Raw genomic sequence first — 24,256 nt, 5'->3', positions numbered from 1 at the left:
AAGTGGTCACATTTTCTTTGTTTAAAAAAAAAAAGATTTATCAATTGTGATTTTCTTCTGTTTCATACCTAAAGAAATGGATACAAATGGTTTGTATATAATGAGTTGCTATCTTCACAACACCAAAATGACCTTTAAGCTTATGGTGGGAATGAATCATGACTTGACTGTCTTTTCTTTGTTTTGACTGTGTTCTCTTGTCAAGGTTATGGCACAGGCAAGTCCCCATGTTTAATGAAGCTATTAACAGCTTTTATTTTGAACAAACATACCCAGAAGTTTAATCATCAACTGCTTTGATGATTTAACCACAAAGGGAAAAAAAAGTCACCTGTAATCCCCCTCAGCTTGCGGACCCATGGCTGGGTGGATGATACATTTTCCTTCTGGTGACCTTGCATTGTGAACTTGTTTGTATCTGCCTTAATAATTCCTGTAATGAGTCTTGTTTGATTGTTCATTGAACTAGTGAACATCTTATATGGCCCCAGGCCCTTCCTGCACTATGAGGGTGAATTTAAAGCCCAGCCCTGTAATAAAGCCTCCCTCATTTAGCCTCCCTTAAACTGCAGCATGACTCTTTTGCCTTCTTCAAGCCCCTGACCACTTCAGATTGGCTTACCTCGACGGAGACAGTCAGATTATTGCCGAGATACACCTGAGCTCCCTGTGCTGTGAATGGAGCTGCCGGTGCTCAGCGACGTTAACTTGCCTGCATTCAGATCCAACCCATCACTGCCAGCAGCGAATGGCAAAGCTAACCCTGGCAGGTTCGAGGAGTCTGCCAGTTTCTGCCAGTTCTACGGTGATGGCACCAGCTTAACATCCCGGGTCTCTGAGGTTCTGACCGGCTATGAGACCCTGGATGCCCCGCCACGCTATGACTTCTACGCCAACACTGAGGTGTGGGGCCGACGGAGACCCCTGAGGCCATCTTTGTTCCAGCTGCATGGCAGCCCCGAGGTGAGGAATCGTGGGAATCGCCACAGATCCTGAAAGTCTGTTCCTGCGGTGACTCTGATCTCTCACATTTAATACATGGTGTTAAAAAATGTATCATCTTCTGTCTGTTTACCTGATGCACTAGGACAAACTTCAAGCAGACTGCTGCAAGCATCACGTCTGCTTGAAGGTTGTCCTAACCTGACTTGATGTGAGCAGGATGACTCCAGACCTCCACTGTATGAGGAGACCACAGCCAGGCGGATGGAAGAGGGAGACAGCTCAGAGGAGGATGAGGACGATCAGAAGGAGCCGCCGCCTGAACCAACCCGCTTTGGGTGGGTCCAGGGCGTCATGGTGGGTACAGTTTGCCCTCTCTGTGTTTTGACTGTAGTGTAACGTTATGCCTGACATTAAGTTTGTAGCTATTTACCATATACCATACCGTATCCCATTTAAAACTTTAGAAAATATACAATTTTGAAAAGAAATGGGACTAAAGAATGTAAGTTTACTTTAGGAAGTGAAAGCCTGATTGTGATGGGAAATCTGCAAGAAGCAAAGCAGAGAAAAACTGCCTGAAAACGGTAACTTTTCTCTGTAGGGGTTGAATTTTACATTTTAAGAACCATCAAAACTATAGAAAACATGAGCAAAAAGAACAATCTTTCTGAAAAGAGTTCTTTTCTTTTGTGATATCTGTCAAGAACTATTCATCTTCTTAACCGTTTATTCCCTTTCGGGGTCACGGGGTTGCCGGAGCCTATCCCGGTCACTTGGGCATAGGCATGGGATACCCTGGACAGGTCGCCAGTCTGTCGCAGGGTGGAATATCCTCAATCACACATCCATTCACTCTCACACCTATGGACAATTTAGAGTTGCCAATCAACCTATGAAGCATGTTTTTGGACGGTGGGAGGAAGCCGGAGATCCCGGAGAAAACCCACACATTCATGGGGAGAACATGCAAACTCCACACAGAAAGGTCCCCCATTGATGTTGTGTTTTTCATGTCCCCCAGCCGGGACTTGAACCGGGGGCCTTCTTGCTGTGAGGCAAGAGCGCTAACCACTGTGCCACCGTGCAGCCCTGTCGAGAATTACTGAAACCTTAAACAGCTCTCATCATGCATAAAGCCAGAAATAACTTACTTCCAGTAAACCAACAACAAATGTTCAAGGTCAGAGATGGGAGTTACAACTTCAAAAATCAGCTGAACTTCAAAAAAGCAGTGCATTTGTACTACAAAAAAGAAAATGTGCTTATTAATTTTGTTTGTGGATTTATGGAACAGATTGGACGAAGGTTTAAAACAAACCAAAAGTTTAGATGTATTAAAAAATACCTACAAGATGTCACTGATGGAACTGTACAAGGCTAGAAATGATCAATAAAAGCAAAACTGTCACTTTTGCATAGGTGAGATTCATAATGTAATGTAAATGTTTAGAACAAATCTGTAAATAGAAATACACGCATCATCAGGTGTTGTGAAAAAGGTTTCTCTACAACCCACTCCTTTGTTTTATCCGTCTATTTTAAACTCTTGTCTTTATTTTCATTTGTGTTTGACATAAAGAAAATGAATTGAAGTGAAATTGAATTGAAAGAACAGTTTCTTCAAAAGCAGATAATAAAAAATCTTTATTATCTTTATACAACTTTAAGTATAATATGACATTTAAAAGCTACAAGCCAGTTTCCATAAAATGTGAAGAAAAGCGGAGGTCTGCAAGTTCAAATTCAGTTTTACCAAACAAACAAAAGAAGAAACCTGACCGTGTTCTAGTTTCTGAGATGAAATCTTTCTGCGTTCCCAAGTAAAGGTATTTTTTTCTGGGTTTTACTTTTGCGTTTAAAAAGAGAAGTGTGAGTAGCGACTTTGGTCGTTTTGGAGAATAAGGGGGTCGAAGGAGAAGAAGTGTAAACATTCTATATGAGGTCACACGATGGTGGTCTGTGACCTGAAGAAAAGGTTCTAGTGGAATGTTTTATCAGGAAATCTTTGACATCAATCAGGATGGATGGTTCCCTCATAAGCGTATCCGTTTCCATTCATCCTCTTTTATTTCCCTTTGCTCTACAAGAAGAAAACATTTCAATTTGACTAAATCTCTACAATAGTTAATGCAAGGAGAATTTTGGCAATTTTGTAGGCCATGCCACAGGCCGGCGACTTGTTCAGGGTGTAAATCTGCCTTTGCCCAACAATAGCCAGGTTTGGCTTCCCTGTGACCCTGAAAGGGAACCAGCAAGTTCAGGAAATGGATTGATGGATGGATGGATGGATGGATGGCAGTTCTTATTTTAAAGCCTGTTTTGTTTTTTGCAGCTGGCTTCCCATCTATTTGGTATCATTTAAAATATTTTAAAATCAAAAAAGCAGTTTCCAAAAGAAAACGGGTTCCGTTATTGAAAACAGGAATAATAAGTGACCAGAGTTCATAAACGATTTATTGCAAGTTGAAATCGATTCAGTGCTGGTGATGGTGTTGGGTTTCACAATGTTTTCTTCACTTTTGTTTAACTGGTTTCATTTTTGTCCTTTGTTGCTTTTCTTGTTGTTCACAAAAGTTCACAACTGTTGCTTGGTTGGTCGATCAATCGATCACATGTGCTGACTTTGAGTATCTGCTGTTGGTAGATCCGCTGCATGCTGAACATTTGGGGGGTGATCCTGTACCTTCGGCTCCCCTGGATCACAGCTCAGGCTGGAATCGGTATGTGCTCCCGTGTGTGGTCCTTGTGTCCATGTTGTCGCAGAGCTTCATTCAGACTGTTGCTGCTGCCTTTGACAGGTCTGACGTGGGTGATCATTATGCTGTCCACCTGCATTACCGGGATCACCGGCCTCTCCACCTCAGCCATAGCCACCAACGGAAAAGTCAAAGGAGGTTTGTCAACAGCAAGAGCCTTCTCTGTGAATGTACTGATGGGCAGTTTTAATTAGTCTCCTTGGATGCTCAGGTGGCACCTATTTCCTGATCAGCAGGAGTCTGGGTCCAGAGCTGGGAGGCTCCATCGGTCTGATTTTCGCCTTTGCCAACGCCGTAGCCGTGGCCATGCACACTGTAGGCTTCGCTGAGACGGTCACAGACCTGATGAGAGTGAGAAGAGGCCTCACGTTCATTTGTGCCTAAAACTTCCTAGTAACTGTTTGTGCTGACGGAAAAATGTGGTGTTAAAGGACAACGGGGCTGTGATGGTGGACCGAATCAACGACATCCGCATCATCGGCATCATAACAGTCACATGTCTGCTGGGGATCTCCATGGCCGGCATGGCGTGGGAGTCAAAGGTTAGATGGATGAGATGGTTTCGCAACGATGCCAGCTCAGTCAAGTCAAAGTGACCTCTCCAGTCACACTTCTGTTGTCACATCTGGAAGAAGTTCTGACTCACCGGTTCCTCTGCCTGAACCTTTGTCTTCCGCAGGCTCAGATTCTGTTCTTCCTGCTCATCATGATTTCATTTGCCAGTTACATTGTTGGAACCATCATGCCTGCTTCAGAGGAGAAACAAGCCAAAGGTTTCTTCAGCTACAGAGGTGACCTCCTCTTCCACATCTGTTTCTGAATCCCTAAATTCTGCCACACATTTGTTCTCCAGCACCTGGAGGTTTACAGTTTAAATATTCCTAGTGTAAAACCGTTTTGAAAAGAACATTTTGTGTTTGATGAAAATCTTTTTTGATCTTAATATAAACCGAAAGCCTCTTTATCAATATGCAGCAGTTTTTCGGCTGATTGATCCAGACATGTTCCTTCAAGACAGGCTAAGCCGTTCAAATGCTGGATGCTGTCCAGAACAGCTGCAGGCAGATGTGCAAAACAATGACCTTTGCAGTTCCTCCCAGAATGAACCATCCTCACAAACGCAGCTCCACAAACCCACTGCAGCTGCTTCTGTGAGTCCCTCACTAAAATGACCTCATCTTTGGCAGGAGACATTTTTGCTGAAAATTTTGTGCCCAGCTGGCGGGGGCCGGGGGGCTCCTTTTTCGGCATGTTTTCCATTTTCTTCCCGTCTGCCACGGGCATCCTGGCAGGAGCCAACATCTCTGGAGACCTGAAGGTGCGTCTGCCTGCAAACCTGTGTGTGGCTAAAACTTGCTGGAGGGTAAAACCTTCCATCAGTGTCCTTTGAAACCCTAACTTGTGGTGCCATCTTGCTTGCAGAACCCTGCAGTGGCCATCCCTCGGGGGACGCTGATGGCCATATTCTGGACCACATTTTCCTACCTGGTCATATCAGCAACCATCGGTATGTTCATTCTGCAGAAACTAGCTGCAGCAGAAGGCAAAAATGCAGCTTCCGAAGGATTCCTGCCACCAAGCATGTCTCAGCCAGTGGAGGATGACGAAAAAAATTGTGGCTTCTGACAACCTAAATAAGTTAAATTATTCTATTTTAAAAATTGATTTGATCACAAATGAGCAGAAATCCAATTTTCGGTTTCTAATATGAATGCTTAAATTTGAACTTTGTTACTTTATTGCATTCATACTAATGGAGCTTCAGAACCTCATCCATCCATTTTCCAAACACACTGTATCTCTTTTGGGGACATGTGGTTGCTGGAGCCTATCCCAAAGTCGAGGTTCACACAGGATGGTTTGCCAGTCCATCACAGAGACCAAAAAAACACAACACTGTGAAAAGTCAGAAGCCTATCTGTGCTGATTTGCAACTTATTTTATATATCTAAGGGCCAGAAAAAATGTGTTTAATGGAATGATATATTAAATGATGTTTGTTTACATGTTAAGATGGTTAATTCATAATGAACTGAATTTATTCAGTTAAAGGCACTGAGAAGTGAGTTTGAAACTCAAAATCTTTATTGTGAAATGCCTTTTTTTATCATATCTAAAGTGAAATAAGTTCAGCACATTAAAAAAATTAAAAACCTTTTATGAATGTTTAGCGTTCTGAATGAAAGCCTGGACTGACAATGAGACGGGCTCCTTGTGCACTAAAACCAGCTCAATTTAGGTGAAGCAGAAAGTAACGTTAAGGCTGAAAGAAGGACTAAAGTAAATAAATAAAACAAAATATAAATACATGAATAAATAAATGTCATTGGACTTTCAAAGTGGTATCTGGTGCAGCATTTGACAGGACTTTTGTTGCACTTGCAACATCCTCCCTGCAGGATCTTGTGTGGTGCGTGACGCCTCGGGGTCATTAAACGACACCCTGTCTGCCTCTACGCCGGCTGACGCTTGCGTCGGTGTGGCCTGCGGTTATGGATGGGACTTCACCGAGTGCACCACCAACAACACCTGCCCGTTCGGCATCAGCAACTACTACCAGGTGAAGACAGAGAGAACATGTTTCCAGGATGCTCTCTGTGCCTGCTGTTGTTTGCTAGTTAAATTAGTTAAAGAGGAAATAACTTTAGACTCTCTACTACTGGTGGTTTGATCCCTGTTTTTTATTTATAGTTCAACCTCACAGAGGAAGTGGTGTTATCAAACGGTGAATGAAAAGGTACAATGATGGTAGAGCTGCTGGGTTTGACAGCTTTGAAGGAACCAGTGAAATCAAAGGGTTAAAACTTAGACAGATACTGCTGCTCGATCTCTGGATTTATTTCAGATCTATTTAATATAAAGAGAGTTGAAGAAGGCTCAGGGCAGCTCTACTCTCTTGTTGCTTTGGAGAGAAAAGACCCACAGTTCCTATATTCTCCAGACTGTAAACAGGTCCAGCCCAAGTCAGCAGAGTTGGAACTACAGGGTTAAAAAGAACAGCACGGCACAGAATGGAAAAGCTTTGCAGGATAGAGAAGGGCAGAGTTCATGCGGAAAGCAGCAGGTGATCCTGAACATCCCATTGAGACAGAGTCCTGGTCTAAGTTTCAGAAGAAAGGAGGTTTTCTGTGGATTTTGTCAAACAAGAAAAGCGGACAGTACACAACAACAAAAAAGGTCCAACATGGAAGTCATCATTGATTTCACAACATGACATAAATGTGCATGAGTCTTAGCCAGTAGTTAGACACCAGCAGTTTTTATCCAATCAAAGATGATGTTTTTTATTGAGTACATTTAGAAAAGGGACATAAACAGAATTTTTAAAAGATTGTATTTTTCCAAGTTTTGGTAATTTCTTATTGATGGATTTCTGTGGAGCCAACCGCAAATAATAAAGAACGCGTTTAGTTAAAATACCCCATTACACTCTATCAAAGATGCAATGACCTGCGTAAACAGTCTTCTCAGAAGAAATATCTCAAATGTGCCTCAGTTCAACTCCCATGCATCATCCCCATGGAAGCAATGATGTGTGTGTCTCTGTGTGTGAGCAGTCCCTCAGCATGGTGGCGGCCTTTGCCCCGCTCATCACGGCTGGAATATTCGGAGCCACTCTGTCGTCTGCTCTGGCTTGTCTGGTGTCGGCCCCCAAAGTCTTCCAGGTAAACTCTCAGAGTCTCTGAAGCAAAGACAGTGATTAAGATGCAGAGGACATTGTGTTTCTCTGCTGTCTTCATCCCTGCAGTGTCTCTGTATGGATCAGCTGTATCCGCTCATCGGCTTCTTCGGAAAAGGTTACGGCAAAAACCAGGAACCTCTCCGAGCTTACCTGCTGACCTACCTGATCGCGGCCTGCTTCATCCTGATTGGTGAGGCCCTGATAGGAGAAAATACATTCATAGAAGCTTTTGCATGGTGTGTTTGTGCTTATTTTTAAAGAGTCACTGTAGACTATAGGTGATGAACAAACTACACCAACATGTTTTAGAGGCGCATAAAAACAGCTGCAGTTAAGTCTGATTTAATTATGTATTTGTCTTCCCTTTTTTTTAAATAAATTATTGTTTTTGGTCACCCTTCAGATCCAATCAGGTGGTTTTCAGACGGCTTTAAGTCGAATGTCCTTCTTGAAACAACCCTGTACTTCATCTGGGCTGGGGACCGGCACAGGGAAGCTACATGGTTGGCCATGAGTGCCAAGGACCCGAACTGGACACGGGTCATTGCACCCCGTGGGAATTGAACCCTGATTTAAAATGTGCCAGTCATCCACGCAGCCAACCGAGCCAGAGAAATTAAAGAAAAAAGAAAATATTTGCATGTATCTTTAAGAAACTCTTTTTTAAAGATACAAAATGTACCATTTTGTGTGACCACAAAGGTTTTTTCAAGACAGAAATACATTTTGTACTGCTTACCACTGTGCTCAGTCACAGTTCAGTCCTTTGAGTGGAGCTGAACCTTATCAGGATTTTCTCTCTTACCATAACCCTTCAAGGAAAAGTTTTACCAACCATTTTCAGCTCAACCCTTGCGTTATCCTAGGCACTTTAACATTGGGAGTTGGGTCATCTAGACCCACTAGACAGTGCTCTGAACCTTTTTCTTCACTGGTGTCCATGGATTACATGAAATCTTTCCACCTTTATCCACCTTTGTCATGGTAGGGAGAACACGTCAATGTAAGGGGGGGGTCATTTGGACCCCATAGGATAGCACAAGGGTTAAGCTATTTCTAGCTAAGGTGAGAAAGTTGCTCTAAAAGTATCCTTCATATCTCTCATTGATGTTTTAACGTCATTCTTGTTTTCATTATTTCCTCTCACATAGGTTGATTAAAGTGCCCTTTAGTGTCTTCAAAGGGTTAAAACCTGTTTTTTTTAATGGCGTATCAGGAATCCTGTGGCTGATGAAAGCGCTGCTCAGTGCTGCTGCTGCTGATGTGTCACAGAAGGCTGGGACTCATGCCTCCATCTAACCCTGCTTTCTCTCTGTTTCCCGCCAGCTGAGTTAAACACCATCGCTCCCATCATCTCCAACTTCTACCTCTGTTCCTACGCCTTGATCAACTTCAGCTGCTTTCATGCCTCCATCACAAACTCCCCAGGTACGCCATCCGGCTGTGGGTGTGGCTTCAGTTAGGGGTAGGGCTGATGTATTGGGCGTGGCTTCGGATGTGGGTGTGGCTTCTGGCGGCAAATATTTGACTCCAAAAGTTTCCATGCTTGAGCAAAAAGAAGAGGTAGCTTGAAATTCTATGAATCAATTAAAAACAGAGAAAACTCCAAACAGTCTTGTCAAAGCATGAAGCTTAAAAAACGTTAATGTTTCTAAGCTTCGTGCTCTTTGAGGGATGAAAAGATTCCACTGTAGGCAGCATTCAAACTTTGAACAGTTTAGCAGTAATTCACACTTTCGTTTCACTGATAAAGTGTCATATGTAGCCTTTTTAATGTATTACCTTCAGTCTAGTGCTGTTGTTTTCCAAACATTGTTCTTTTTGCAGCCTCCGAATGCAGACATTTTGGATTTGGGTTTTGTAAGGGCCACTGCAGCCTGCAGGTGTCCTGCTGGTTTTTTGAGACTCCTGCCCCGCTTGCTGGTTGTTTCTTGGTTTAGAGTCAGGCAATGAGAGGCTGCGAGGGCGGGGTCAGTCAGAAAGGCGTCAGCCTCCAGGTGGTCAGTTTGAGGTCTGTGAACTGAGCTGCAGCGTCGTGACCACGGTGTTGGTTTTCTGCTTGCAGGCTGGCGTCCGTCCTTCAGGTTCTACAGTAAGTGGCTGTCTCTGCTGATCTCCGTGGTCTGTGTGGTGATCATGTTCCTCCTGACCTGGTGGGCGGCCATCATTGCCATTGGTGTGGTCTTTTTCTTTTTGGGGTACACCCTGTACAAGAAGCCAGGTGAGCTTTCCGCACAGTCCCATGCTCCACAGGTGGTGCAGAGCTGCAGCTCATTCTGGCTCTGTGTTCAGATGTAAACTGGGGCTCCTCGGTGCAGGCCAGCTCCTACAACATGGCTCTGAACCACTGTGTGGGCCTGAACCTGGTGGAAGACCACATCAAGAACTACAGGTCAGACAGCAGCTACAGAGGCGCATCCAGTCTCAGCAGCTCCAACTGAAAATTCAATGTTTATCAATCAACATTTCATGATCCAGTACCTGACACGCCTGTGCGCATGTATGTGCGTGCGTGTGTAGTTTTATTGCAGTTAGAATAACGTAAAGCTTCATAATTTCACACAGCCTTACAGGAGATGAGAGAGGAATTGGTTTGTTGTAAAAGAACATTTTCTTTCTAAAACTGGTTGTTTAAATAAAATAATCAGATTGTCATCAGTCTTGGAGAAGCTGAGTGTCTGTGACTCTTGCAGGCCGCAGTGTTTGGTGCTCACAGGCCCGCCCAGCAGCCGCCCGGCTCTGGTGGATTTGTTTCACTGTTTCACCAAAGATCTGAGTCTGATGATCTGTGGAAACGTGCTGGATGTGAGTGCAGCTCTCACTGCTTTCTCTTTGCGCTCTGTCCCGTCTCATCCGCATTCTTTGTCACCTGTTTGCCAGGGGGGTTCCTCTCCGTCGGACCCCAACGGCAGCACTCAGATCTCCTGGCTGAACCGCAGGAAGGTCAAGGCCTTCTACAGAGGGGTGGTGGCAGCAGAGCTGCAAGGGGGGGTGAACATGCTGCTGCAGGTCAGAACCTCTGCCTTGCATGGTGACTGATGCACCGAGTTAGTCGTCCATCTGAGGAGAACAGCTTAGGCTTGGATTGTGTCTCAGAACAACCTCAGAGATATTCAAAGATAACTTGAAAACATGAGGTCTGTGCTGAAAGTCTGAGGAAACACTCAAAACGTCTGCAGGGAACAATTACTTGATCGTCTTAAAGGTTTGTGGCTGAGGAGCAGCACCAGGGAAAGCTCCTTTTAATTCTGAGACATCAAACTCCCAAGTTCCTTCATTAAAAAGACTCCTGCTGTCAGTATCAGGAAAGTCCAAAAACGAAAAGATAAAAATGTTCTGTAATAAAATCACATAAAAAAAACATTTTAAATGATTCTCAAAACCTTTTAAACAAATCAGTAACCCTGAAAGTAAGAATAAAGATTCAACTGCAAAATAAATTCTCACTTTTGGAAAGTTTTGCTTTAAAACTGGATCTAAAAGTGAAAGTAAGATTGGTTATAACTCATTCCTCTCCGTCAGAAAACAGAACTCGTGACATTTAGTTTCTTCTTTCGTTTCCCTTTGTTTTGAGATACAGATGTTATTATTTTCTGAAACCAGTTGACCTCATGGAACAGACATGAGATCCTCTCACAGGAATCATAGCCTGTCACAGAAGCTTTATCTGATCTCAATTTTACTTTAAACTCCCACTCTGATCATCTTTTGATCTATTTTCAAATTGTTTCCAGGGGTCATTTAATTATGATTTTGTCGTTTTTAGCAAAAATCCTTCACTAGGACATAGTTTCTGCAGAGCAGCACTGTTCATTCGAAATTCAATTTGGTGCAGAGCAACTCCGCCTCTATACCCCTTTGCTGAGATCCCTGTTTACACGCTCTCCCGCTAGCTAACAGCCCCTCACACCTCCAACCTAAAGTTAGCGATGCAACAAAAATGGTGATCAATATCAGATCTGTCCATCCATACATGTTAGATCCAGATTCCAGCTCAGACGAGGAAAACAAAGACGTTCATGGATCCATTTGTCTGTAAGTGGATGCATCAGAATGAAACGGAGCAGGAAGCTTGAGGCCCACCCAGTGCATTTCCTACATCTTAAATAAGCTCTTTTTCAAAGAATGTTAATTTATCAGCTCCTGATTTTCAACGGTTCCAATAAAGACATACTCAGAAATCCAGAACTTAGCTTAAATGTCGTTATATATGTCCTCCATCATAAGAAAAATTCCAAAAGAACATGTTAAAAACACATTTTTCATCGGAGTGGACCTTTAAAGTTGCAGCTGCTGGGTGTCCAGGAAAGCAACTGCCTGTGATTTAACAGTTTCTCTCCTGATGGTCCACCAGGGGGCTGGTTTAGGCCGCATCAAGCCCAACGTCCTGGTAATGGGCTTCAAGCAGGACTGGCGCACCGAGTCCCCCCAGGCTGCTCACAAGTACATCAGCATCCTGCAGTGAGTACAGTGCCAGTGTTTATGAGCGGCTGTCCGAGCCCCAGTCACAGCACAGGCTTCCTCATCTCTGTTCCAGTGATGCTTTTGACCTGCAGTTCGGCGTGTGTCTGCTGAGGATGAGAGACGGCCTGGACATCTCTTCTGCTCCACAGTCACATGGCAAGCACCTTATCTTCTGACATCAGATCAGGGATCCTGGGAAATCCCTCTGAAAGCTTCTTGTTCTTTCAGTTAATCAGGGTTTCGATGGAGGATCAGAAAGTCATAACCCCACCTCAGCGCAACCCAGTGTCAAAACAGGCTCCTCAAGTACGTTCACCCTGAAGCCGCTCACAAAAACGTTAAGACCTCCATGAAAATGAACCCCTCGTTGAATTTTGCAGCTCCAGACATTGCAGAGCTTGCGCCACAGCCCAGTACAGTGTTTCAGAAGAGCCAGGGAAAGAAGACCATCGATGTGTACTGGCTTTCTGACGATGGAGGTCTGACCTCTCCTTCACTCTCTGTCGTCAGCAGCATCTCAGCCAATTTCCTCACCTCTGTGTTTCCCCTGCAGGTCTGACGCTGCTGCTGCCGTACCTGCTGACCCGCAGGAAGCGCTGGGCCAGGTGTAAGGTCAGAGTGTTTGTGGGCGGAGACTCTGATAAAAAGGAGGAGCAGAAAAACGAGTAAGCGCCACAAACGTTCACTATTCCCAAAAATGATTGAGGTATTTGTTTAGTTCTTTCAGACTTTATTGATCTTTTATTGCCAGAATGGTTTAAGTAAATTTAATATTAATTAATAGTATCTATATTAATTTGCTTGTTATCAGATAAAAAAATGTTAAAAATCCCTTTGTTTATGAAGAACGGAGGAGAAAACAAAGCAAACATTACTCAAAGCATTTTGCATTTTTTACTATTTTAATTCATTTGGGGAGACCAACTCTAACTGATATTGCCTAAATACACAGGACATGTTGACTTTATCACATGAATGTGGAGAAAGATGAGAAACTAAACCAAAGCTCATGGAAAAATGTGTTTATTGTTTGATGATCCAGGACTGTCCCGGGTTATAAAAGTCATGCCTGGGTTTATGTTCTTAAGGTAGAACCAAGACAAATGATTTTCTGTTTTTAAAAAAGGACAGAAGCAGAAATCCGGTCAGACTTTCTGCTGTATTAGTGTCGCTGTGCGGAAAACAAACTGTAAAAAAGTAAACAAAATATTTAAACATCTTTCATGCACAGATTTACATAGAGATGTGTTTCTATCAAATTTTAAAAAGACAGTTTTGTTGTTTTGTCAAAAATGTACACTTTGAAAACAGCCCTTTAAAAACACAACTGTATATTAGATGATCAGCACAGGGCACTTTAAGGTGCATGATCCATTGACTGCATAGAGAACGGGGACTGAGTGACTCCTCCCACTGGCGTTCCAAACAGGAAGTAGTGGTTCCAAGAAGCCAACATCTCATAGACTTCTGTAGAGAAATAAAAAGCTGTTACTCAGTCGTTCTATTGGTCAGAATAAACATTCTTGATCTGATACCTTTTCTTTAACACCTTCTTGATAATCCCCTTTTTTTCTGTAGTGCAAGTTATTCAAGTTATAAACTGACCAATCAGAGTCCGTGATAAAGTAGGTGGAGCCTGCTGGCCCCCACTTCAAACATTCTAAATGTTTGATTGATAGATTCTCCCAAGCCCGCTTTCAAGTGGTCGGGGTGAGGACTTCCAACAAGCTCACTCCTGATTGGCAAGGGTGGTTGCCATAGAAACATTGACTCAAACCAACTATGACCAATCAATGCTTCCTGAAAACCTCTGGCTCCAACACGGCGGCGTCCATATATCCCCAAAAAACTGAACTTGTGACTGAATTGACTTTATTTGGTTGGAGCCAGAAGTAAACCTTTTTCTATGTGTGACGTCACACTGACTCAGTCCAGTCAATGACCGGTTCAGCTTCAGCTCCAGCTGAGTGTTACAATGAAGGAGACTGATGGCTGTGGATAGGCCTCCTCTATCTGCTCCACGGTTTGGTTTTTGATGGAATGCAGAGTCCAACATTACTCTGTCTTTTAGTTCCCCTTTGATGATTACAAAAGCATAAAAATTATGATAAACAATAAAGATCACTTGAAAGACTTTTTGAGCCCCCTTACCTGCAGCTAGCAGAAGTTAGACAGACTCCACCCATAAACCAGTTTAAACAGGAAGTGGAGAGTTTCTGTCTATTCCTCCCTTTGCATCCCCCCCACCCACATGCACATCTGTGTGAACCTGTTATCCTCCTCTGAGACACTCCCAAGGGAAATTTTGTTGAAACACCTCTTTGCAAAAAGTTTATTTTCATATTTTTTCGTCTTTAAAGGAAACTATGATCCAGCAGTTTGTTTGCAAATGTCAACAACGTTGTTTTGAAGCACAGCTCTTCAATGTCTTTTAGGGTTCTTTCCCTGATCAAGAAGTTCCGACTCGGTTTCCAACATGTGGAAGTACTCCCAGATGTCTACCAGAGTCCTAAGCCTATGAAGTAAGAGCGTCACCGCGGGGCTTGAAGATCGGTGCTGATGCTGTCCCAGATGACCTAGAATCATGTGATCATTCTCTGAAGGGACGGTGGAGGTTTTTGAAATGAGAAGACCAATACGATATTGTTAATGATTTATTTACATGGACTTTCTCTTTTGTTTTGTTTCATAGAAAAGGTTTTTGGGTTTAGTTAGATGTAAACTAATCAAGAGTTTCTTTGTTTTAGGACTCACCTTCATAAAATCTCCTTTTTACAGTAAAAATATTGACACAAAAAACTATCTGCATGATGGCGATGTCGCTCCTCTCCCGTGATCAGCTTTTACATCAGTTCAGACATTTTTAAAAGATGATGATTTTTTAAACGTGCAGAAAAACAAATGTAAATCTCTCAACATCTTTCTCAGGGAAAAGATAATTTTTCAAGAGTTTAAAACAAGTCAACTTCATTGAATAATTCTATGTGGTATTTGAGCCGAGGTCAAACATGCTGATATTTTCAAACACGTGTTTGAACAGCTGATATTTTGGAGGTCACATTGTATTTTTAGAGTTAAATAAATGTCGACTTTACTGCTGCCTGCCAAACAAGCCCCTGGTGTGGTTGTTTGTGTGGTGAAGTTAAAGCCGAGAGACTGCAGAAATCTGCTCAAGCTCAAGGCCGCTTGGACTCGCAGCAGTAGTGGGAAGGGAGAAAACCTCAAACGGCTCTTCTGTGATCCTCTTTGCAAACAGCTCTGGATCCTCCCTGACAGGATGAGGGGATTCCAGAGCTGAAACATACCGATCCAACAGAGAGACGAGAGCAGAGGAATAACTTTCATGTGTTTTGCTGTCCAGTGTCCATCAGTTTGAGGACATGATCCGCAGCTTCCGGCTGGATTCAAACCCCAAACAAGAGTGCGACTCTGGGCTTCTGAGGAAGCAGGACGCGCCCTGGATGATCTCTGACCAGGACTTAGAGAAGAACATGGCCAAGGTTTGACACAGTCTGACAACAATCAGGAAAAAGTCTTCCCGCTTCTCAGGTGTGAAACGTCTCTGTCTGCAGTCTCTCCGCCAGATCCGACTGAATGAAGTGCTGCTGGACTACTCCAGAGACGCCGCCCTCATTATTCTGTGAGACCAATCAAGCCCTTGATCCAAGTTAAGATGTTGAGGTTTTTAACAACAAGCCTTATTGAACCTTTGCTGTGTTTCCTGTTAGCACTATGCCTGTGGGGAGGAGGGGTGTGTGTCCCAGCACACTGTACATGGCGTGGCTTGACATCTTGTCCCGGGACCTCAGACCTCCAGTGCTCCTAGTCAGAGGAAACCAAGAGAGTGTTCTCACCTTCTACTGCCAGTGAATCAAGTCTTCAAGAGTCAAAGCTAACCCGACACCATCTGCCAATCAATGCTACCTGATTTGTTTTTGAGCATCTAACATTTACTTTTTTAATTTAGCCTCTATTTTAGCAGAAAGTCCAGTGAGATAAAATCTCTTGTTCAAGAGAAACCTGGCCAAAAGGCAAACAGACAATCATAACAGCTTTAACTCCAAACAATAACTCCAATATTGTTTCTGAGCGATGCTGCTCTGTAAAAGCTTTTCAAAACATCTTCTATAGGAAGAGTTACCTATTTATAGGTTATCAATGCATGACTGAGAACAGTTTTACAAATGGGATCATTTTTGGTTAGACACTGGGAAAAAAATGTTGTAAATAAAGCTGCAAGAATTCCCCTTTTTTTCCTTGTTTTAAATCTTTGTTCATAATATTTATCTGAGATATGAGATAAAGAATAAACAGCTAATTATAGAAGAACAAAGTGAAGAAAAATGAATGTAATATATATGTACTAATGCTTGAAAAGAAGTAGGAGTAATTTTAAAAAAATGTATCAAATCAAATTTGTAAAGATTCAATACTTTCATTTTATTTGCTGCCGTATATTTTTTATGCCTAACACACTGATTGTAGTGACACATTATCAATCTTACACATAAGGTATCCCAGAATACAAGAAGTTTCTAAATCACTCAACATATATACCCAAATACTGTCATAGAAATTGTTACATAACATTAGGCCCTAAACTGATGTTGTGCAAATATTTTACATAATCCAATAAATGATTAACTGCTGACCTCTGAAGGCTGTGCTGATTTTCTCACTGTGGCTTGACCTGCTTGATGCAGATGGGCTGGTTGTTTTTGTTCTGCAAAATTTCAAACAATAAACTTCTTATTTTTATTTAAAACTTCATCTTTTTTTCTGGTTTTTGCTCGTTTTTAGAGATACTTTGTAGTAATTACATGTCCATGTGCTGGGTCTGTAACCTGAATATCTTTTACATTTAGGAATAAAGGTTGTATTCGGGTTTTTTAATCATCTCACTAAAACCACACATTCATATATCCGTTTTATTGAGTAGTATACGTTTAAGTGCTATTTAATTCATGTTTTTACAACGATAACCCGTATTTTTACATCATCTTAACTTTTGCTAGTGGTTTGAGTACAAAGTTGCTGGAAAACTCCTGCAAGATCTTTTCGTTAACAACTGATGCAATAGCACTGATGTAATTTCATTGGTAACAAAAAAAAAAAAAAAAAACATTGAAAGTTTGCGACTCGGACCAGAGATCGCATGAGAAAACAGAGCTCTCACTCCGTTTCCTGTTCCATCAAATCTATCAACTAAATCTTATACAGGAAATTGAGATCCCCGCTAAAATTGTTTGGGATTAGATGGTGATTTAAAAAAATTGTGATAATTTTATACTAAAAAACAAAAGAACTAAATGTGTCTCTCTGATCGACTGTTTAGAAAAAACAATTTTAAGAAAGTGTTTTTCGTGTTTTTAAAATACACGATCTTTGTAAGTGTCAACTTTCTTGGCGCATGCTCAAGAGGTAAAGATTCCGCGAGCCTCCACGTCTATGCACGAGCAAGCTGTAGCCTATCAGGAGCGGCCACCGTGTGTTTGCAAACACTGTAAAGACCCGGATGTTCCGTTCAGGGACATTCTTCTCACGCTCTTCTTCGCAGCTGGAAAGTCGTTGGACCTGTACAAATCTCTCGCTTTTGCTGGTGTCCGGCAAACCAAGCCAACATGGATGTGAGGGGATCTCCACAAAAGACCACCAGTCTGCTCATAAAAACCCCAAGCCAGGATCAGGAGGACCGAACCATCGACGGTGTCTGTCTGAGCTGGACCGTCGGGGAGCTGAAGACCCACTTGTCGACCGTCTACCCAACGAGACCGGTGAGTTCTGAGTTTGGACTGACAAACAACACCGCCGCCGTCCCGGGCCCGGGAGGGACCCTGAGGGTTACGTAACCCGGACAAGTGTCCTCTGCTTCCTCGCTAGCTGTAACGGTAACCGAGCTAAAAAAAAAAAAAAAAAAGCCGAAACCGGTTTGTTAAAACGACAAGATCAGAGCTGTGAACGAGGGGCTGTGCCTGACATTTGTTTACGTGACACACACCGTTTACCGGCGGGCTCGGGTGTCTGAAGTCGATGATCTGTTGTTCGAACTCTACGAAGCCGGAAACCATTAAAAAGACAAAACGTCCTTTTGTAAGTCACCTTTGTTGTTATTTTATTGAGTAGGTGTTTCTGTGTACCCCTCCCTGGTCAAAAATGGTGCCCCCCTTGTTTGAGGGAGAAGCCCACAGTGGTTGAGTGTTCTGGAATGTCCCAAAGCCTTCTGCTCCTGTTAAAGGAACCGTCAGTCTAGTCCAGTTCTGTGTCAGCACTTCCGGTTTTGTTAGTTTTCAATAAAGATTATTTAAAAAAACTTTTTGTATAAGTTTTCAATAAACCTTTTTTTTACCTTCGTTTTTATTAGTTTTCTACTAACAATATTTAGGGAAAAAAACTTTATTACGGCTCTTAAACAACAATTCAAATTCTTCACAGTTTTTTTTTCCTACTAAATATTTATTAACGTTTTAACTTGTTTAAGTGACTGACGTTGTTAATGGAGTCTTAGGCCCACCATTAGAAATAAAAAGAGAGAATAAAGTCTTAAAAGTATGCAGAAAAGTCCTACTTTTACAAGGACAAGCCATGCTTTTTAAAGATAAAGTTTGAGGTCTAAGCCTCCATCAATGCAGCCATTTTTGGTGATGCCATACGGCTTTAGTTGATCTCAGGTATGAGTGTCAGGATGTTTTCGGACCTCTGCAACCATCTATATCACTATTCCTAATGTCTCTTGTTTACTGCTGCTGGATGTAAACAGCGATATGCCTGCAGCCTCAAACCATTTCTTCCTCCGACAGAGAAACCATTTCTCCTAAATCTGGGTGACTTTTCTTCAGCAGGGGCCCAGTTTCCTGCAAATCCTATTCAATGTCTTTATACTTACAAAAAAGCTATATTGGCTCACTCAGAGACTTAATATCTCCTTATTTGTGAAAAAAGTGCTGAAGGAACTATATACGCTTAACATCTTTCTCATTGGAACACAATGTTTTCAAGTTTTTTCATAAGTTTGCAGCTTTCTTTGCGTTTTATTATAATTTCTTTAGTTTTATGGTGGCCCCTAATACTCTGCCATAGATGTGACGTTTTCTATCTACATGTGTTTCTGCAAAAGAAAAGCTAATCATTTACCGGAGGATTTATTCTGAGTGTCATCTGCCTGAAGTTTCTCTGGAAGCCATGTTTGAATTCCCGTCTGTGGCTTTGTGTTCTTCAGGCTGTGAGTGAGCAGAGGCTGATCTTTGCTGGGAAGCTGCTGCCGGATCATCTGCACCTGAAGGATCTCTTTAGACAGGTGATTAAGAAGCCTTTCTTCACAAGCTGCCGTCTGCTCTGCTTCAGCTTCACTCCGGTGATTGAAGAGCTGCCGGTGCAAACTGACAGCAGGCTGTAGGCAGGTGGGAAGCCGCTTCAGCGTTTGACCCCAAAAAAGAAAGTTCTTCATCCACCCTGAGCTGATACCATCCTGGATGGAAAAGGATCAGAGTTCTGCTTTGCTGAAGCGTTTTGATTGAACTTTGAGGAACATTGAGCTGCTCGGTTCTGTTGGGTTCTTTGGCATTCAGACTGTGTTCTGGCGTTTCAGTCTCACAGATCCACATGTCGTCTGTTTTAAACAAGTTTCTCTGGATTTCACTTTGAAGGAGTTTGAAGGAAAAGCAGCAGCGAAACCTAAAATGTTCTGCATCGTCATGCTGCTGCGGTTCTCCTTCCTCTTTATTCAGCTGGCTTCATTTTCTTGACGCGCGTGAATGCACACGTTCACAGCTCGCCGCTCACAGAACACGTTTACAATGATCCAAGCCCAGAAGTTTGATTAGATAGGAAAAAAAATGTTGTAAATTAGGGAGAAAACTGAAATAATTCCTAAAAGGAAAACATGGTTAAACCAGATTAGCCAAAATGGGTTATTTACATGACACGACTGGATGAATACATGATCTGACGTGGCCTTTCCTGTCCACAGGCTGACGCTGTTCCCATGCTGCACCTGGTCTGCACAGTGAGGAATTCATCTCCACCTAAGGTGAGTCACTGCAGACCTGAGCTCATGTGAGCGTCCCTGCCGAGGTTCATTTTCTGTTCCCTGATCTCATGGAAGCAGCTGCAGGAGAGCGTGTGAGCTGCTTACAGTCTCATGCCTGTTCTTTTACACATTTACTGAACTTTCTGCTGAAATTCAGCTGAGCTGCAGGAGTTTCACCTTCACCACTACGGCGGTTTCTGTGACGCAAAGAGCAGCAGGTGCAGGTTTTCTCCTGCTCCTCTTCACTTGCCTTCTGAGAACCAAAACTTTCCGCATCCTGAAAGTCATTTACATAAGCCTCACCAACTACATGTGTGTGAAACCAGATGCTGTAGATGATAATGCAGAGCATTGCAGAGCATTTCCCCTGACGAGCTGCTTTCCTCTGCAGACACCAGACTCCCATCAGCCACCTGCTGCCTCTCCCACGCCGGTCCCGTCCCCTGTCCAGACTCCCAGTGCGCCCGAGCTGAGGCAGAGGAGGCAGGCGTCTCCCCCTCCAGCTGCTGTGCACCCGCAGAGCCCGCCGTCTTCCCCAGGAGCTCCTGCTGCTGCTGCATGGTGAGCCAGCCAGAAAGAATCGACTGTTTACTGTGAAAGCCACGACTATGCAGCTTTCACCAATCTCTATGTGGAGGTGATGCTGCACCTGGCAGCCAGCAGAGGCCCTGCCCCTACAGACCTGCTGAGGACAAGCGTGCAGAGCTTCACGCTGCTCCAATCGCCAGGAAGAGCTCAGGCTCTTTAAAATGTAGTTTGTAATTCTGTAATTGAGCCTGTGTGGATTTGATTTCCTGCGACTTTAGTAACAACACAGGAATGAGATGATCCAGCAGCAGTCTCACCCCTTGAGACTCAACACGAATCTCTGATGTTCTCCTGCAGGTCCGAAGCCCCCCAGGTGACCCCGCCCACCTTCCCCACCCACTCCCTCTACAGCCCCCAGCAGCTGCTGTGGCTGCAGCACGTCTACGCGCGCCAGTACTACATGCAGTAGTGAGTGTCTACTCTGAAGCCCTCCCGCTCTGTGGCTGCCTGACCTTCTAACTTAAATGTCTCCCTTCAGCCATGCAGCTTTGGCGGCAGCCGGCTCCCCGTCACCTCTAACCACCTTTGGCCCTGCTGTCCCCGCCCACCAAGTCCCTGTCCCGCCGCCTCAGAACCCCATTGACAACCTGCCAGCCAATCAGAACCCAGTGCAGGACGCTGCCTTCATCAATCCCGCGGAGGCCAACCAGAACATGCGGATGAACGCACAGGGTGGAGCAGTGGTGGAGGACGAGGAGGGGGTGGAGCGCGACTGGCTGGACCACCTCTACTCTGCAGCGAGGCTGGGGGTCCTGCTGGTGATCGTCTACTTCAACTCCAGCCTGAGCCGCTTCCTGCTGGTGACCAGCACGCTGCTGCTCATGTACCTGTAAGTGCCCCCGCCTCCGAGAGAACACCCCCAACGAGCAGCACAAACATCTGCACCTTTTCTCAACATCTGCTCAACTCAAATCCGATCAAACCCCTTACACTTATCAACATTTTAGCTCTTAAAAGAATTTTTGTCTTTTTGAAGGAATAGTAAAGCGAATATATTTAACAGCTGGAGACGCGTTCTGCTGCTTGTTTTCATACAGTTATTAACGTAAAAACAAACTGGTGCCACTCAGGAAATACTTATTAAAAATGACAGATTATTTTTTTAAGAGAGCAGCATCAGTCTGGTTCACCTTTATGTCAGAGGTCAGGTCAGGGTTTTTTCATCCCATTCAATCATTTGATTTTCAACATCTGCCGATATCGACTCCCAATCCGATACTTTTGTAACACGTTTTAAGAATAAACTCATTTAACAAACACATCATTTGTCCCCTGTTTTTAGTTCAGTAACGTTTTTTTATCATTTAACACTTAAACCGTAAAATTCTGTCTAGTATTTTGAACAATCTCGTGAAAAATAGTGCAGCTATAAACTAGCAGAAAGAGTTAACAAGTAAGAATTAGTTACGTTCTTATTAGTTCTGTTGACCGACTCCTGCTGCTTCATCACCGCGGTGATCAAAAATCCCACACCGTCACAGCTGTACTTTATATCTTGTAGGACTCACAAAAAATGCGACTTCTCCAGTACCGATAGCAGAACCGTTGAGGTCAGATCTTAACGATACTGCGGTCTTGGAGAATGTTGCCCCGGGACTCATTCAATACCGGGGCTCATTCAATACCGGGGCTCGGTACCCATCCCTAGGAAAGGGCCACGGTGGAGAACAATCACTGAAGCGGTCGCTTTGCATATCGCCAAACACATGGTACCCATATATACCATGGAGAAGACGGGGTTTATTCATTTAATTAAAGCCTTAGAGCCCAGGTATGAGCTGTATTGTTAATCCTTTAGAAAATGGTGCTACTCTCAAGGTGAATGTTTGTCTCCTTTCAGTCTAGACTACAAAGTGTGACTCAAAACACAGCTGGGACTTTGATTCCAGAGTGTTCATTTATTTATTATTCATCCCAGAAATGGGGGTTACATTTGTCTTGCGTTTGATTAAATCAAAGCAAAAGTTGTCTGCCGTTTGTACTTATTGCTTTCCTTAGGGGGGGGGGGGGATTGGAAATTGATTTTATTTTTTAGGCCATATGGCCCAGTCCTAATCAGGACAGAGTTTGACCCTTTAATACCAGCGCTGTCACTGGCAACAGCAGATAACAGCTGCTCTTCACTCCGACTGTTCACACAATAGGAATTAAGTGTTGAAAGGTTTCATTTATTTATTTTAAACGATTTTGTTTGTCACTCCCACAGACACACAGTGGGCTGGTTTCCCTTCCGGAGGCGGGTGCAGGTCCAGCAGAACCAGGACAGGAACCCTCATCCAGATCTGGTGAGAACAGCACACCGTGTCTGCACCACAGCAGCTGCTCTAGACTTCATCAGAGGGAACCGATGACCAAACTATCGATCTGCGTCCTCACTTCAGGTGGGCGAAGCAGCTGGCGGTCAGGTGGAGGAGCCTGCAGCTGAGTTACCAGAGGGGGCCAGCTCCATGGCGGCGGTGTTGGTGCCTCCTCACAGAGTGTCCATCATGTGGACGGCCTGGGTCTTCTTCAAAGGGTTCTTCTCCTCCCTGATACCTGAGGTTCCTCAGGAAATGGCCAACTGATGTGCACGTTATTCCTCGGAATCTTCTGCTGGAGGTGTGAGCTAAGATCGGAAGGCTGCTGGGAGACGGTGGTCCCTCCTGTATTTGATTTATCAGCAGGCCATTAAGCTGCAGATGACCGGGACATGAAGCTCTGTGGGGCCCAAGCCACTGTGGATCTGGTTCTGCCCTCACACTGGTGGAGCGTGCACGGACTGCAGCTGTGAGCACAGAGCGAGACGCTGAGGAAGCCTCAGATCAGGCCCACCTTCCACACGAGCTGCTATAGGAAGATCTCATAAAACGGTCAGACCAAAGGGAGGCTGGTTGATGGCCTCACAGAAGGTCATGAACACGTGACGCCTCTTCAGCCCGTTGAAGGAGTTTGATCTGCCAAATGAAGCTGTAAAATCTTTTCTACACTAAGCACTTTACAACAGGCTTTGATCTGCATTAGAATGACTTGTTTTTAAAGTTTCCGCAGAGTTTTAATTTTTATCACATTTAATAAAAAATAAGTTTTTCAAAATTGTAGGATTTTAAGTAAAAATGTTAATGTCTGAGAGATTTTCCATTGATGTACAGCAAGGAGGAGCTGCAATAAACGTTTTCCAGATGAAAGATTCCAACTGTGTTTTCAATTGACTAAAAAGTGAGGGAGGAGCTCTGAGTTCTGGGGGGTGGAGCTGACGCACACGGGCAGGATGGAGGCGTTCATGGTCAAACGCCGTCCAGCAGACGCAGACATCAGTCTGCAGCACAGGCTGGTCATGGAGTTCTGATGACTTCTGGATGTTCTCCAGTTAAAGTCCCATCATCCTTTGGTCTACTGTCAAAGCGTTCCCCGTGGTCGAGTAAGGGTTAATGGCTGACAAAGTGTGCATCATCATAAAATGACCTGCACAGTATATAGTTTATATACTGTATATAGTTTTAGCCAAAAGTAGGGATGGCCCGTTTGACACGACGCTTCGGCGCACGTTTCACCTTCATGAAGCAGAGCGGTTCGGCACAATGTTCATATCTGTGGCTCGGGATCGTTTCAACTCGATTTCTCCTGATAAAACAATACACTATAAAGGTTGTGTAAAAAAAGAACAACTTCCATAAATTTAAAATGGCTTAGTGACTTGGTATCAATAGAGAGCACAGTGGTAAAGCCAAAGCCGTCTGCATCCTGACGTCCTGGGTTCAAGACTAGCATTTTACAATGGTTTTTTTTTTTGCTTTGCGTTTCTTTTTCTTCATGTGA

The 24,256-nt window shown here is 43.7% G+C and overlaps 2 protein-coding genes across 4 annotated transcripts; both read left to right on the top strand.

Moving 5' to 3' along the window:
• The first annotated feature begins 505 nt into the window (after positions 1 to 505).
• Positions 506 to 16,612, top strand: slc12a3 (solute carrier family 12 member 3). Of its 3 annotated transcripts, none has more exons than XM_011475726.4 (26): positions 506 to 963; positions 1,162 to 1,299; positions 3,590 to 3,665; positions 3,744 to 3,839; positions 3,913 to 4,052; positions 4,133 to 4,243; positions 4,381 to 4,492; positions 4,889 to 5,019; positions 5,124 to 5,208; positions 6,101 to 6,261; positions 7,259 to 7,366; positions 7,450 to 7,573; positions 8,710 to 8,811; positions 9,449 to 9,604; positions 9,676 to 9,775; positions 10,077 to 10,188; positions 10,264 to 10,392; positions 11,738 to 11,844; positions 11,921 to 12,003; positions 12,076 to 12,153; positions 12,228 to 12,326; positions 12,401 to 12,512; positions 14,283 to 14,369; positions 15,209 to 15,347; positions 15,420 to 15,487; positions 15,576 to 16,612. In XM_011475726.4, exons 1-26 carry the CDS (start codon positions 679 to 681, stop codon positions 15,715 to 15,717), a joined length of 3,081 nt encoding a protein of 1,026 aa, XP_011474028.1. In that variant the 5' UTR covers positions 506 to 678; the 3' UTR covers positions 15,718 to 16,612.
• Positions 16,613 to 17,270: 658 nt separating this feature from the next.
• On the top strand, positions 17,271 to 23,625 carry herpud1 (homocysteine-inducible, endoplasmic reticulum stress-inducible, ubiquitin-like domain member 1). The gene is made up of 8 exons (XM_004069359.5): positions 17,271 to 17,621; positions 19,064 to 19,141; positions 19,814 to 19,873; positions 20,265 to 20,434; positions 20,759 to 20,869; positions 20,940 to 21,290; positions 22,668 to 22,746; positions 22,843 to 23,625. The coding sequence occupies exons 1-8, from the start codon at positions 17,469 to 17,471 to the stop codon at positions 23,023 to 23,025; spliced, it is 1,185 nt and encodes a 394-aa protein (XP_004069407.1). The 5' UTR covers positions 17,271 to 17,468; the 3' UTR covers positions 23,026 to 23,625.
• Positions 23,626 to 24,256: the final 631 nt, after the last annotated feature.

The sequence above is a fragment of the Oryzias latipes genome, chromosome 6 (genome assembly GCF_053564925.1).
Source record: "Oryzias latipes strain Hd-rR chromosome 6, Olatipes_Hd-rR_3.1".
Taxonomy (NCBI): domain Eukaryota; kingdom Metazoa; phylum Chordata; class Actinopteri; order Beloniformes; family Adrianichthyidae; genus Oryzias; species Oryzias latipes.
The sequence above is the reverse complement of the archived record's forward strand: the minus strand, read 5'-3'. Positions and strand labels throughout refer to the sequence as shown.